At 36.9% G+C, this 15,326-nt stretch overlaps 1 protein-coding gene across 1 annotated transcript; it reads right to left on the reverse strand.

The window, feature by feature from the left end:
• Nucleotides 1–493: 493 nt before the first annotated feature.
• On the reverse strand, nt 494–7,747 carry Sf3b1 (splicing factor 3B subunit 1). The gene is made up of 17 exons (XM_076376438.1): nt 7,548–7,747; nt 7,226–7,404; nt 7,065–7,151; nt 6,864–6,990; nt 4,984–5,063; nt 4,738–4,905; nt 4,443–4,659; nt 3,499–4,367; nt 3,065–3,422; nt 2,699–2,991; nt 2,278–2,625; nt 2,028–2,210; nt 1,766–1,954; nt 1,511–1,686; nt 1,166–1,438; nt 868–1,084; nt 494–790 (listed from the first exon to the last, which is right to left on the reverse strand). Exons 1-17 carry the CDS (start codon nt 7,573–7,575, stop codon nt 632–634), a joined length of 3,951 nt encoding a protein of 1,316 aa, XP_076232553.1. The 5' UTR covers nt 7,576–7,747; the 3' UTR covers nt 494–631.
• Nucleotides 7,748–15,326: the final 7,579 nt, after the last annotated feature.

A 15,326-nucleotide genomic window follows, 5' to 3' on the forward strand; every position in this document is an offset into this window, starting at 1 on the left:
GTTTATATGTTTACGCATATATGCTTTATATCAGTTTTCGAAGTAAAATCTATTAAGAGATACAAATGTTTCACACACGATTTTTATATAAAATTCAAAATAATTAACAAGTACATAAATGTTTCGTAGAGAGATATGTAAAATGGACGTGACTTTCCAACACACGCGGGTTCAATGCGTGAGCGTTTTACACGGTGTGCGTTATTAAATATTTAACTCTGTTTCAAAAGAAAAATCAGAAATAAATTTTTTTAAATATATTAACACTAGTCTCATTTAGCTTGTTCATCGTTTGGTACATTACAAATTTAAGGGAACATGCAAAAACTTAAATTGAAATAAATTCAATACCTTTTACGATATGAAACAGTTTATTCATAGGACTGACATATATTTATTTTGAAGCGAGTCTGTGATCAGAATCAATTCTCAATTCAAAAAGATTTGTGTAGAACTCGTGGAAAGAAATTTAGGAAATAAATATATACTAAAATTCATTGTACATAGTATCTACTTTATGTATGTCATATGACTTATAACTACTCAGTAAATTTTGTAAACAGTAAGCGAATGATACTCTCATGAAGATTATATAAACGTATGTTACATAGCTTGTACGTACACTTATTTATTACAAAACATAGTCCAATTCGTATCTAATATATTGATTCTTTGGATCATTCATAATTCGAGGATAGCCAGCTACTAGAGCATCTTGTCCGCCTATATAAAGAGAATTATAAATTTTCCAATATACATCGCGTACTTTTCTTGCCGGATGGAATAATCCCTGTAATTAAAGAAATGTTACATCAAAGTTAATGAATCTTAAGGTAACAATTTTTTAATGAAAACTGTTTTATATACCTGTAAAGTATACTGCAGTATTTTAATTGGTCCAAGAGCGACACGTAAACCATCCACAGCGTCCATAAATGCTTGTACTAAGTGCGGTGAAGTTTCAAAAACGTTGGGCCATACGTGATTCAGTAAATGTATCAATGCATCTTCACATCCAAATCCGTACACTCCCAATGCCATGTGTTTAATCGCAGCACATGCAGTCTGTCTGTGTACTAAATCTCTGAAATATTAACAAGGATAAATTGATTGCGACTAACAATTTTTTTTAGTAAATAATAGTTACACGTGAATACTTTTTTACCTGTCCATGAGTGCATCCTCTAATAAGGGACTAACAGCATAAATGTAATCCTTCCCCATTTCTCCGATATATTCGAATAAGAAAGACAGAGATTTCAATACACCGTTTTGTACGTTTAATTCTGGTACTCTGTATTCATTCATTAATGCAGGAAGTACCGTGAATGGACTGCATGTCTCGGCAACGATAGCTATAGCTACTGTAGTGCATACACGATTCTGACGTTCTTGTACTTTTAAATTGTTTAAGAGAGTTGCTAATACATCGTGGGGTCTGCAAAAATATTAATTTATTTATAAAATATAAAATTATACAAACCATTATATTTTCGTAATGTGTAATTACCCTATCGCCTTTGCGATGTAACCGAAAGTATTTACTGTAGCTCTTCTAATTGCTTTCTTGTGAGCTTTGAGTAATTCCAAAAGCTCAAAACATATTCTCATCCATTCTCTAGCAGACACATATTCAGGTCCTCTATCTGCGATTCTACCTACCAGGTCGATACAATTTTCTTGTACCTAGACATTAAAATTGTGTTTTAATGAATTATATATTATGTGAATGTAAAGCCGGGATCTTTATGCTATTAACACCAACCTTTTCGTGCCTATTTTTCAATATAGGAGTAAGACGTGGCAGTAAGTCTTTAATAGGCGGTGTCATTTTTGTCATTCCTATGACGTTAACAATAGCTTTTAATGCACCTAAAATACTACCTAATACTTCGGGATACTCTTCACCTAAATATTCGTATAGAACGACGCCTAAATGGCCCATTAGTTTCTCCTGTTAAATATAAATACAGTTTTAGCATTGTCTATTAATTACTAATTTTTCTAATGGATTTAAAAGGATTTACCTCTTGGCATGTCTTCATAACAACAGCGATTCGCGAAATCAAGTCAGCTGCTTGCTGTCTCACTTTTGCAGACTTGTTATTTAATCTCCACAATATTGTACCACATATCTGTGGCAAATACGCCTTTACTCTTTTTCCTAAAGTGTTTACAATAGTACCAAATCCATTTAGCATTACAACATCCTGTGAAAAGAAGGCATTAGGCATTTGCAACAGCTATAATTTTTATAAAACTTCAGTCTATACAAACCTCTGTTGTTTGTTCTTGAAAAGCATACAAGATGCCATCAATAAGTTGTTCTTCCAAACGGGAGTCTACATCCGCAGCTCCCAAATTACCCATTATTTTTTCAATTGTTTCCATAACCATTTTTCTATATTGTTCATTCTCATCCTTAAGATCATCTACCACGCGATTAATAATTTCGGAAGCGCCAACTTTGTTCGCAATTTCCACCGTGGTATCAACAAGCTGTCTATAATTTCTACGATCAAGGGCCATTCGATGATTCCAAAAGTGTTTAAAGAAATGAGGAAGAATTTCATCTTTGATGTACTGTGCTTCCACACCATCTGTTCCACAACACTGCTTCACTACCTATTAAAGAAAAGCATATTTATTACCTTCAGCTCAATAAGATCTTTAATATTAACATTATCATTGTTTTTACCTTTAGTACAATCTTCTTCATTTCTTCGTCGGGAGATTGAAATTCACGAATAAGGATCAACATTACTTCACGAGTATAATAGTTCGCGTATTCGGCGTCCATGAGAGGAATCAAATAACCGATAGCTTTTAAGAACGCAGCAAGACCTTTTCCTCTGTGCGTACGGATACCTTTCCAAAGAGGCTTGAGTACAGAATCAAAGCTTTCGATACCATAAGGCGTCGCTGCTTCGGCCAAGGCAGCAATCGCCAAAGCAGTGATAGTACGAACTTTCTGTTGTTCATCGACCAGACCTGTAAATTAATCAATATTCTTTATCGGTTAGTTAAAACAGATTAATTTATTAATTTATAATGATATAATTACCGTGTTCTATAATTTCGACTAAACTCTTCAGATGTGGTAATATAGCACACCCCATGAGAATAGCGATTTGCTGTACAATTTTGATACCAGTGTGTCGAGCTTGCCAAGATTTTTTACTACGACACACAGCCTTAAGAAACGGAAGTAGAGAGGGAATTCCTAAAGCTGACGCGACCACAGCAAAGGCTCTCGCAGTCGTGTTACGAACATACTCATCGATGTTATCGATATCTGGTCTCATTGTGGAGATCATTGTCGCTAAACCTGCTGCTTTCGCCAAGTTAGAAATAATTTCTCTGCCTTCTACACGAGCATAGTAGTCTTCATCGATAAGTAAAGGTTCAATGACGACCAAAATCTAAAAGGTAAGTTATATTTTTATAGTTTTCGATCCTAGGAGAGAATAGTCGAAATGCTAGAATGTTCAAACCCACCTTATGTACATATGGTCTAACTAAATCGTCCAGTTTGTAAAGAATACGATCGATAACTTTTACTAGAAGATGACGTTCTTGATCTTCCAACGTAGGAGACATTAAAAGCGGAAGTATCTGATTAAACAACGGACCTGCACCAAATTCTCTCGCCTTGTCAGTAATTTGTCTCAAAGCGGCTTTTCTCATCGGCGGTGTGCCATTTTTAATTTTCAAAAGTAACTTCATGATCTTTCTCTCCTTCTGCTCTTCGGGGCTAAGCGTCTCCTCGTCAACATCCACCAATAATTTATCAAAATACTGTGCGTCTTCTGGCTTCATGAAAGGCAGATTTCCCTTCGGTTGATTGTCCACAAATTTTGCAGTTTTGTCTTCAGTCTGAATGAAGAATCCTTGAGGTGTACCAGCGATTGGCGTTGGCGTAGCAGTGAGTTTCCTCGCAGGGGTACGAATTGGAATATACCCTGCAGGGGGCTGCAAAACTTTATATCCAGGCGGAAACAGAGCATCTAATTCGTCGTCTGACAGTGGTCTATTTCGTTCGTCAATTTCTCGTTCCCAGCGATATGCTTGAAGCTGTTCAGGCGTCATCGACATCAGATGTCCTGGGGTTGGAGTAGCTAGCCCCATAGCTTTAGGTCCAGTTGGTGTCACTCCACTAGGTGTTAGAATAGAAGTCTGATGTGGGGTCGCAAGAGGCGTTGCTGGGGTTTGCGGTGTCATAGACCCTGGTGTCTGATTCGAAGGCGTTTCATCCCATCGACTTCGGCGTTTGCTAGCAGACGGTGTTGGTGTCTCTTGAATTAAATCTCCAGCAACGCGGTCGGTTCTTGGTGTCTCTGCCCAGCCACTACTATGTCCAGGCGTTTCTAATTTTTATAATTTTAGTTTCATTGCTCTGCTTGTTATTTGTTATAAATAATTAAATTATGATGTAGACTTACCACGTTCAGTTTTTGGCGTTTCGTCCCAGCGATTTCTGCGGCTGGAAACAGTTTTTTCGTGAGATGGAGTTTCTCTTCCTGGAGTAGCGGCACCAGGGGTTGCATGTCCTGGGGTAGCATCCCACATTCGCGTACTTACGCCCGGCGTAGCGCCAGGAGTTTCTCCACCTTTGCCATGACCAGGTGTTTCATCCCACCTAATCGCAGCTGGTGTTACCTGTTAACATTTGAAAAATAATTATATTTTATGCCTTGCATGTTTCGAAAATAATATAAAAGATGTTTCTTTTCTTACGTCTGCATTATCCCAAGACGTTGGAGTCGCAGTGGTACCACTTGGCTTTTTAGGTGTTGGAGCGTCGTCTGTTTGATCCCAACGGCCTCTTTTCTTTGGTGCAGGCTTAGGTTCACCATTCGCTTTTAAAGTACCTTCTTTAGCTTTTTCTGCTAATTTTTTCCTTAACTAGAAGTATACACAAAAGTAACGTAACAATATTATTATTGATAGTAATGTAACAATAAGTGTACAATTAGAACAAACCTCAGTTTCTTCTCCTTTCAGTAACTGTTCCCGCATAATCTCAGTATACGTCCTAGAACCGATGTCTGGAGTCTTGCCACCTGTAATCAAGAATCAAAAGTCACGCAAAGCGCAACCATTAGACAATCGCTCAAAAAATGCTCAAACTTTCAAAAACTTCTGACATACCTAGTCATTTTATTATGATATTTATTGTTAAAATGCCCTTAGAATATTTGAGGATATTCTAAGTAAACTACTGAGTGCACTCTCATGTCCACGTTGCATATATCATCGAATTAAACAATAGTAAAACAGTTTTTACAGAGGTAGATGTAAAACTAAGTCGTAAGTAAGATATTGCATTAATCGCACAACGGGTTTAAGAGAGCTGCAACAGCAGGTGGCATATAGCATACGTACGTGAAACTTTGGTGCCATAGGGAGCACTGTCCTGCTCATGTCTTCCACATCGAAAAATACTTTAGCCATCTAAAAATCAACTCATTCTTGTTATTAATAATATTTGCACACCAATCACTCATACTATTTTTCAATATTTACGTTCTCACGAGAAACATATGACACAATGAGAACTCAATAATATGTATGTTAAAGCTTGAATGAAAATACCAAAAAGAAAGTCAATGAAGAAAGGAATACGTGAAAATATATGAAATTAAGACACGATGAGTCTCATTGTATCATTTGTGCGACGTGACTGTAATGCTGTGACAATTCAATCTCGCTTAACCTTCGAGTATAGTATCCTCGGTAAGCAGATGATTCCAAATGTGCAGACCGTCACTAAGATTGGAAAAAAATGTATACATTAGTATGTATTTGAAAGAATCACATTCACTCTCTTCATTCAAGCCAGTTTTTTCTCTATTTCATATTGGTACAGCAATATGAATACAAGGTAATTCTTATATCTATACTTCTAACAACTGAGGAGATATTCAAATCAATCTATACTTTTCAGTAATCCTGATGAGATTCACGTTGCACATAAATCATATTAACTCTATGAAAATTACAAAATGTATTTAGTTTTTCCCTCAGTTGTTATAGTTAATAACACTACAGCAACATGTATGGGCTGTAGTATTGACATACTTAATATTTTTACTCAATATATACATAAACTTATCTAAGTAACACATAATCTATACAAGTGAATGTATAGAGGTTTTGATTGAATGAGAACATTTGTAGATGCGAAAGATACAATGCATGATGTATGAATTTCTATTGCAAATAATTAAAAATAAAATTTATCTTTAGTCAGAAAATAAACAAAGTAATCTTTTTGCATAAATGAAATTGAATAATGAAAGGGTGTGGCTTATTCTATGGAACTCTGTAAAAACTTGTATTATGATCATTTCTTTTTGTGGAAATTTTAATTGGCAATGTAAAATGAAGTAAAAAATATAGCCAATTGTAAAACAAAAAGAATAGTTATATGACATTGCTATTTAGCTATGAAAAATTTCATGTGATATTACATTTTTTAATTACACATACAATATAATGTAAAAAAGTCAACTTGATTTCATTTTTTAAGCCAAATTTTTAATACACTAAAAATCAAGTTCACTCTTTTTTGTGATATTCAGAATGAGTTCATTTCCTTATAGACTGCAGTGATAAAAGCATTATTGTGCATATATTTTGTTGCAATGTAATCAATATGTAAATATATTCCATTCTAAATATTGAACACTAGTTATAATGTTACTTCCTCTTTAAAAAAAAAAAAAGCATTTATAGGATTTGTAACTTCATTACATTGCTTCAAAATATAAGTGAAAATAGTAATATTGCAAACACACTTAATATCTAATTACCTGTGTTGGTCTTATAATATTTTAACTTAAAAGGAAAAAAATACCAACCTTCTGCAAATGGATCAACACGTTCAGGAGATATAATCATTCTACGCCTTTTTTGTCTATATTCATCTTCCCTATCTGCTATGGTGGGTCTTCTTCTGTCCGCAAAGGGATCATAATCTTTTTCACTCTGAATAAAAAATAGTTAAGTATTATTTACATCGATATTATTAGCTACAATATATCTTTCTTAATATTTATTACCTGTGCAACATCATTGAGCAATGCTGCTGGTGCATTATATCCAGGCCTTTTATTAGTGCTGAATGTAGTTGGCTCATAATCTTCATCCTTAAAACATTGCAAGGAATGCATTAAATATCATCATTAAGGAATACATAAGAATTAGGAGAAACAGTAATTACTTCAATTTCATCATTAGCTGCAATAGATGTAACATATCCTTCATATTTATTGTTGCTTCCATCATAGATATCTTGGTCATAAAATCCAGTTTTCCCCAAACCCACTTGATCCTTCTCTGCGGCTGCATTCTGAATTTCTTTTTTCTTTGACTGTATTTCTCGTATTTGTGCTTCAATATCTAAAAGCAGTTAGCAAAGCATTTATTACTTGTTCTTCAATAATACGGTACAAAAGAAAACTACAATTCACGAAAAAGTAATAGGATTCATGAAACAATAAATTTCAATTCTAGACTACTGAAAAGTTTAGTTCACAATAGACCTTCGTGCGTTCTGGGAATGGAATCCATCGTGTAGCGTCGAAACCTGACAGCAGGTTGCCCTCGATAATTCCCTTAGGATATTTTACTTGAATATATCAAGTAAATGAGTACGATTATTATCCTTATATTATCACATAAGTGTTGATCAGCCGCATTAACGATAACATCCAAGCAAACGTAAAATAATAGCAGAGGACCAAGTTCCTTTTCCTACCAATTCTTACATTGGCATTAGTTACAAGATGGCATACTACGCATTGTTTCTAAATCATAAAGGTAGATTAATATTAACAAATACTACCAATCGCTTAGTTACATTTGTCTCTCATGAAAACGCGATCGAAATCTAGGGACATTTTATTACAGCAATTACCTAGATGGCTCTACTATCGCTGCATATCTATGCGTATATATTCCCTATGCATGATGGACACCGATTTCAAATATCCACGTTATAACAATAGTCCTGTATTAATTTTAACTATAATACTGAATACGGTATTAATTATATGATAATTTTAAGATAAAAAGTTTAAACATAATGTAATATGTAAGATTCAGTCGCTTCTACAATCGGTCCTTACAAAAACAGACCTTGAATGATCCAAATATTTGAACCAAGTTAGATTTATAACATAATAAGATAATAAAAAGCAAACAACTGTCAGACGCTTCTATGAACAAATATTTAATGATAACGAAAAATTTATTATTGCACGCTGTGAACTGTTAAATAACTACGTTGAAAGCGGTACATTTACTTTTAATAAAATTACAAATCACATTCGATACCATCATGTATAATTCGGATACATCCGGAAAAATCTGATAATTTATCGAAGTCAAATATCTCAAGTTATTTGCAGTATTCATCGAAATTGTTATTTTAGCAAAATTATCTTCAAAAATCGAATTGTATTTTCGAACCGCGGGCCTTAATTGAATAGCAAGGGTTTCCTTTCTTTTTTATATACACGGTCCCTAACTTGTTTTCATTTTCAATACCTGCTACAGTTTATGAGTTTTCAGGTATATACATAAGATCACAAGAACGTCAGTCTGTCATGGACTGTCCATGAGAAAGTTTTGACCCAGAATAGTTCCAGTTATATCACCGAGAAACTTGTTAATCACAGTGATTATTGCTATCGACATTCACGCTCAGGATTATCATTTATTTGTTTCTACAAGTTCCTCGGCTCTCTACATTTACCTTGGAATTCTTTCGATCATATATTTAAATCATTCGATTTTGCAGAATGTGTGCAATTAAAGTATAAGTGCATCGTGTGTGTTCTGAGGTAAAAAAACGTGACCTTCCTCGCAGTATTTTCGAGTGTGAAGAAAATCAGTTATCGGCTTCGTGCTGTTTTACGTGACACGCGACATCGTTAGGACTACAATGCTTTATCTAATCGACGATTCAATGGCAACGAATGATTTTCTCGAATCAGGCCACGTTAAGAAAAAGAACTCTGATCCTTTTCCGCAGGTGTGGCAGACAGTTTATCGAAAGACAAGTACATACCGCAAATAAATTTCAAAACACTGATAAATTTTCCTTATCGATCTATATTTCATGCGTTTCTTTTATTGTTAACGAGTTACTTTATTTAATTACAGTTGAAGGAAGACGTTTGAGTGATATATAACATTGATGAGGAGATAACAGTGGATGGGGTTAGTACGACAATAATTCTAAGTCAACTTTGCATTCATGATCGAAGCTCGATTTTTTTATCGCATCACAATTGAAATATTTTACCGTACCTGATCCCAATTATGCATACGATGATTGCCAAGTTGCATAATTAGCTTATAACGAGTTGCCGTTTCGTCATCTACGACTAAGGGTGAATTATTTATTAAAAATTATGTCCTGCGTGTTTGGCTATGCTTATGGTTACAAATAGCGGATCGAAGCATTGTATAGGCCTATTGATATTCAGCTGATGATAGAATTAATTGAACAATGGTATTGCTACATTGTTGATTTATTATTATTAGCTTCTCAGAATGTTGGGGATGGTAATCAAATTATTCTTTTTATTTCAATCGTTTTTTTCATTTAGAATACATGGTAATACCAGAGGACAGGGTTAGCAAGTTTCCTTCTTTTTTTCTTCGGGAATAACCTAATATATTTTGTCACACTCTGAATATTCAAACCTTTTTTAATAGAAAGAAAAATTTAAAGGAAAGTCCGGGATCTACATAATTTCTTACGTCGACATTACTCAGATTTTGTTAATTATTAAATTTTAGAATTGGAATGTGGTTTAAAATTCTACGAATCGTGTGAGGAATTGAGGATTCTAGCATCACTTCACTTTCCTCGTTAGGATTCTTCGAAACTCTCGAAAAATTTATAAAACTCTTGGCGTGAAGACCCCTTGTCGTACGATACGAGAAACGTATCTGTTACGAATCATATTGATACTCACGCGTACACTTTTAATATCTATGAGAGTTCTATTCGTACGTCACCACTGATCATTAAAACGAAAGCAGTATTCGCGAACATTTCATGTTCGCTGTATAGAGAAAAGCATTAACCGTGAGTCGTTATCGACTGTCCACTGCCGTGGGAGCGGCTTATCAGTAGACTCATTGGATGGGGGTTAAAAATAGAAGAAACGTTTGTAGTAATATATATACGACAGATGACCTCAGTATATATATGTATACGTCCCGCGACACATATTTATCTCTCGGAGCCCGAGATCATCGGCAGATATTAGCAGGCAAATATAGAGGTCGTGTACACAGCGCAATCGTTCATTGTGCCGTGCCCCCTCGCGTGTAATGAAGCAATTATGAGGTGTGAGCTCATGAAAGCATGTTTAATAGGAGCTGAATTAATTGAAAAGTATAAAAGGTGAATGAGAGGGATAAAAATATTTAATCTTTTTAGCCACAACAACGGAATAATAATAGATTCAGATAAAACATCTTTCGAGGTTATGTCAACAACATCGATTAATGTTGCATAATGCGATATAACCTCTGTCGATTAAAATAGACTTCGAAGAATCATTGCCCTTGTCTCTGGTTTTTTTCAAGTGGGTTCAAATTTCGATTTTGAAGTGATTTAAATGTAATTGAGTACTCGAATCATTTTCAAACATAATTCAGTGTCTTCGATCATGTCTCTTTAATTGTAAAGGCATTCAAGTTTACACGTACTCTGCGATTTTATAGTAACGAAAAGAAAAGAAAATATAGATGACAATCTTGTGCACCAGCTACGTGATCGTTGTATCACGTTTTAAGCCCAACGTCAGTTATTGATATTAGCGATTGCAATCATACCTCTGACTTTTCCGATTAATCGGTTCCTGTTTATTAAAGTACACTTGTTATCTGATGTGTTTAATAATAGGCAAACAAGAGACGGCTCGTACTGGTACATATATACAAGAGAGACGCACTTTTTCGTTGCAAAGAACTGTCGATCACCGTGAAGTGCTGGGAATTCCTGATAACATATGAATTCATTGAGTCCCTCGATAGTGGTAGACAATTGCAACTTTATCTTTCCGATTCTAGGGACTGATGAATCAAAACTGACGATGCAATATTCAAAATATTGTGCAATTGTAGGTTAATTACACGTGTTGCAACATGTGACATGAAATAAGGGGCATATGGCATTACACGATTAAATATTACCGCACTTGCAAATATCTATGTTGATTATTCCATCGATCATAATTTAATCTTCGCTAATTCGTTCGGGGATAATTATTCCAAAAATACATAATGAGCTGGGACAAACCAAGTAGACAGTATTTGTTTCTTTCTTTTTTTAACCACCTCGGATTATGGACTATCATTGAATGTGTTTTGATAAAATAAAGGCGATATTATCATCGCAAGTCGTGTTCTGTACAAATGTTCGACAAAAATTATCGTAAATAAGAAAGTGATGTCAATTTCGCGATCTTTTACGTACACGATTTTAGGTACATAAAATCTATATCTGAAGACGTTAAGTGGGTAATAATATCGAGATTTTTATACCATTAAAACGATAAATTGAACGAACGTGTGGGTACAGATGTCAGTTTGATGGATTGCACGATATATTTTCGGTGCTCTGTTATTTTTAGGATACATAATACCCTTTTATGATTAATCTGATAGTGTATTTTGAATGTGTTCACGTTCTGGTCATTCATAGTAATTATGGAAAATGATAAAAACGTTGTTAAACTTCATGATATCCAAGAACGGACGTGTATTTAACCCCATAAAAAATCAGTAACTACGCAATTACTGTGCATCTGCGTAGTCACTACTGCGCAGCTTGGAGGGAACAATCATTCTTTTCAAATAGAAATACTTTACTAGACGTTTTATTTTTTTTTTTATCTAAAATAAGTGTCTTGGATCGTAATACAATTCTCATCGAATACTAATGAGATCCAGGGAACTATCTAACGGTGATCTATCTCCCACATCAGCTCATATTTGTTCCGAGCATTTCAATCTAGCATTTCGCTACGTTTTATCATGCTAATTTCGACGCTATGTTCATCCCGCATAATGCTCACGTACGTCGTCTAAATCAGTTGTTTGCCATACGGCGTGCAAAGCATCCCCATGTCCGATCATTAACAATAAATTATGCAGCCGTCGGATAAGCTAGCAGCCACGTTAACAGTCTGCTCTCTGGAAACAGGTTACGGAAGATCGTCTACCTTCCTCTTCAGTCCTTTCTCCACGTATCGATTTTGCAGTAATTTAAGCCGTCGACTTTCCAGTTCCATGAGTTTAACGACGAGATCGTAATTTTAATTCGTCCAAGATAATAGAATTTCAAATACCGAGGGAAGGCGAGTGGCCGCAGACCCAGAGGGACTTTTCACAGCTCGTATTTCGATTTCCGCGCGAGACTTTCAGGTAAACGGCTCCAGGCGGACCATTGTGTTCCCTTAATTTTATTATTTGCTTTCGTGGCACGCGCCGATGCGTCGCTGCGTTGAAAATAGACTCGCGCGGCAGTTACAAGCCGACCTTCGCTGCATATTTGCTTACAAGGCGCGTCTTTAAAAGCACTGTAAACATTTAGCGGGCTATCCCGCGAGCTGATTGCATATCTCCCCGCGAATCATCAGATCCCTGCCTCCCTATAGGCCTTCTCTCTTTATTTCCAATTATTTCCCTGCGTCGCGTCACGATAAGCGCATCGTGCTCGAAGAAAAGTTACTCCTCGGGAGAACGACGTCTAAGAGGCCAAGCAAAAAGTAGTCAATTACTGGATCGGTTATGAAGTAGGATGTTCGAGGTCTCCGCGAAAACAAGAGGAACAAAGAGTCCTTTAATGCATTTCGAAAACATCTTCGAGATGCAGTCGCGTTGATAGACGTGTACTGGCGAATTAATGAAGCAGCATTGAGAAACTTCGCACGGCAAAAGTCTGCATTTTAAGAGAGAGCTATATTTAACCGCGGCGTTGTTTTGAAAAATATAAAGTGCCGCTGATAGATGATAGTGAATGCGTGTAACGACGTTAAATTTCATGCAACGCGCCTGGAACCCGTTTGCAAATTAATGCAACGGATACAGTCTGGTCGTCTTCCTCGACGCAGGAACGTGGAAAACAATTGAGCAACTGGTACTTTTAAGCGCTGATGTAACAACGCCTCGTAAGTGTTTTTATGTTGACGTGACATGGTAGGCAGTCTCGAATTTATTGCAACCTCGTGTCGTGGTCCATACCTAATATGAACAACATTTAGGAAGAAGGAGGCTGTGGGAAAATAAATTGACAGTCTATTGATGGTTTCAATACTCCAACATTTATTCATTCTGAGTACAGATGTATATATAATTATTTTAATAAATCCCATACTGATTCTCAGACTTTCCTAGAACCCTCCTCTTCCCATGCACCTGGTGTCATAGCTTTGAAATGGAAATTCAAATAACAAGTTCCAGTAGGTACTTAATCTCCAGCAGAAGTCAATAGCTTCTAGCTATTGCCAGGCTCTCAAATTCGCGAAGATTCGAAAGTAACTGCTGTATGCTTTAACGTCAGCTTGCATGACTTGCGTCCCTGTCGCGACACACTTGTCCAAGATTCGTGACGCAACATTCTTGAAACGTAACAGCGAAATATTGCGTCGGTATCGGTCAACTAATTGCCAGCCGAACGGGGGCGTCATAATTAGGGAGACGACGATGACTCCCGATTAGCGGAAAAAAGGTTCCCTGACGCGCGATGGTACGGACAATACCAACAAAGCCTCGGTGATTCATTCTGCGAACGTATCGCCGCGCAACGCGTTGGTAACGGCGGGATACATCATACGAAATGTGAGATGCTCGTTAGTCTCGTTCCAGGTGGCTCGTTATCGCCAGTAGCAGTGTGTCAAGTATCACATAAGTTAGCCTCAACGTGTGACAGCCGAGTAACGTCTGGAGGGAGGAAGAATTATGAAAAGGGCTCGTCATTCGGGCTGAAGAGCCCATCCAGATCAGGCGGTGTGTGGGGTCGCGTGGCTGGCGAATCGAATCAGCCAGTACATTCAAAATTATCATATTCCTTCGATCTTCTATTCGCCAATGACTTAGATTACCGTAAAGTTCTCGAAACCTATACCACGAGAGACTTTCCCTATCTGAATCTCTGAGTGGGATTAAGAGCAGCTGATATAAATAATTCCTTCGATCGCGTGACACGATAAACACCCAGAATATTCCATATTTCGACTCTGAGTTAATTGTTCAGCCGATCGATAGAGGGCTAGCTACGAGACCGCGTAATTTCTTAATAAAGTTAATTCTGTAATTAAGGATCAGGCTCTAGGATGACGACTGACCTGGCGAAAATATTTCAAGTGTAATTAGTGGGGTATGACTCAGACAAGGCTCTGAGATTATGGTAATACGACTCGTTCGTAGCAGTCGACGCGCGGTGACATTCAGATTTCAGTTGTTTCGGAAATGTTCGCAGGTCGGAAGAAAGGTAAACCTGTTCCCAGTCACTGATGAAGAGTCGGTGGACTTGGCACGATGGCCAGTTTGGCAATGATCTTTGGCAGTGAATTAACGATCGCGAATTCCTCCAATAACTCCTCCATTTGCTTTTCGATCTCGTAACAGTTGTTCAACAGGCTGGTGTCAGTCGTAAGGGGACGTCATTAAATTTCCAAGTTTGAAGATCGATTTTGGAGCGGACCAAATCGACTGACCCAGCCCAGTCCATCTAGAATTATTGGGTAGATCGTTAACTAACTGATGAGCTATCCAAATGCAATTTATCGATGTTGCTCTGGAATATGTTGAACCGTGTGATGTTTCCGCTGGAAGCGCTTCGATAGGCAAAATGAACGATCATAGGTGATTACAAGATAGGGAAGCTTTTTTCTGATGTAGATATTTCTGTTAAAGGTCACATGGACTCCACGAGGTTCCATTGGATTATTCGGTTGTGTAATCCTTGGTGTATCGCACGCTGCTCTGTATTTCGTGCACACGTCCAGTGTTATACGTACTCTGGAGACACTATTTTCCTCGTCTGCTCCAGTCTTATCTGAGAAACATTAAACACCCTGGTCGTTTTCGCTGCAGGTTCGCGCGCAGGGGTGATTTAACATCTCTGAATGCCTCAGATATGTCTCTTTAGGTGGTGCCGCGGGTGTTTAATAAGCCCCAGCTTCCCTTAATGTCCCAGTAACCCCTTTAAATCGCGGATCGAAGCGGTTTAAGAGCCCGACAAGTGCAGATAAAAATATCACGAGAGATTGAATCATATTTGGAAGGTGGGTCCT

The sequence above is a fragment of the Calliopsis andreniformis genome, chromosome 4 (assembly GCF_051401765.1).
Source record: "Calliopsis andreniformis isolate RMS-2024a chromosome 4, iyCalAndr_principal, whole genome shotgun sequence".
Classification (NCBI taxonomy): Eukaryota; Metazoa; Arthropoda; class Insecta; order Hymenoptera; family Andrenidae; genus Calliopsis; species Calliopsis andreniformis.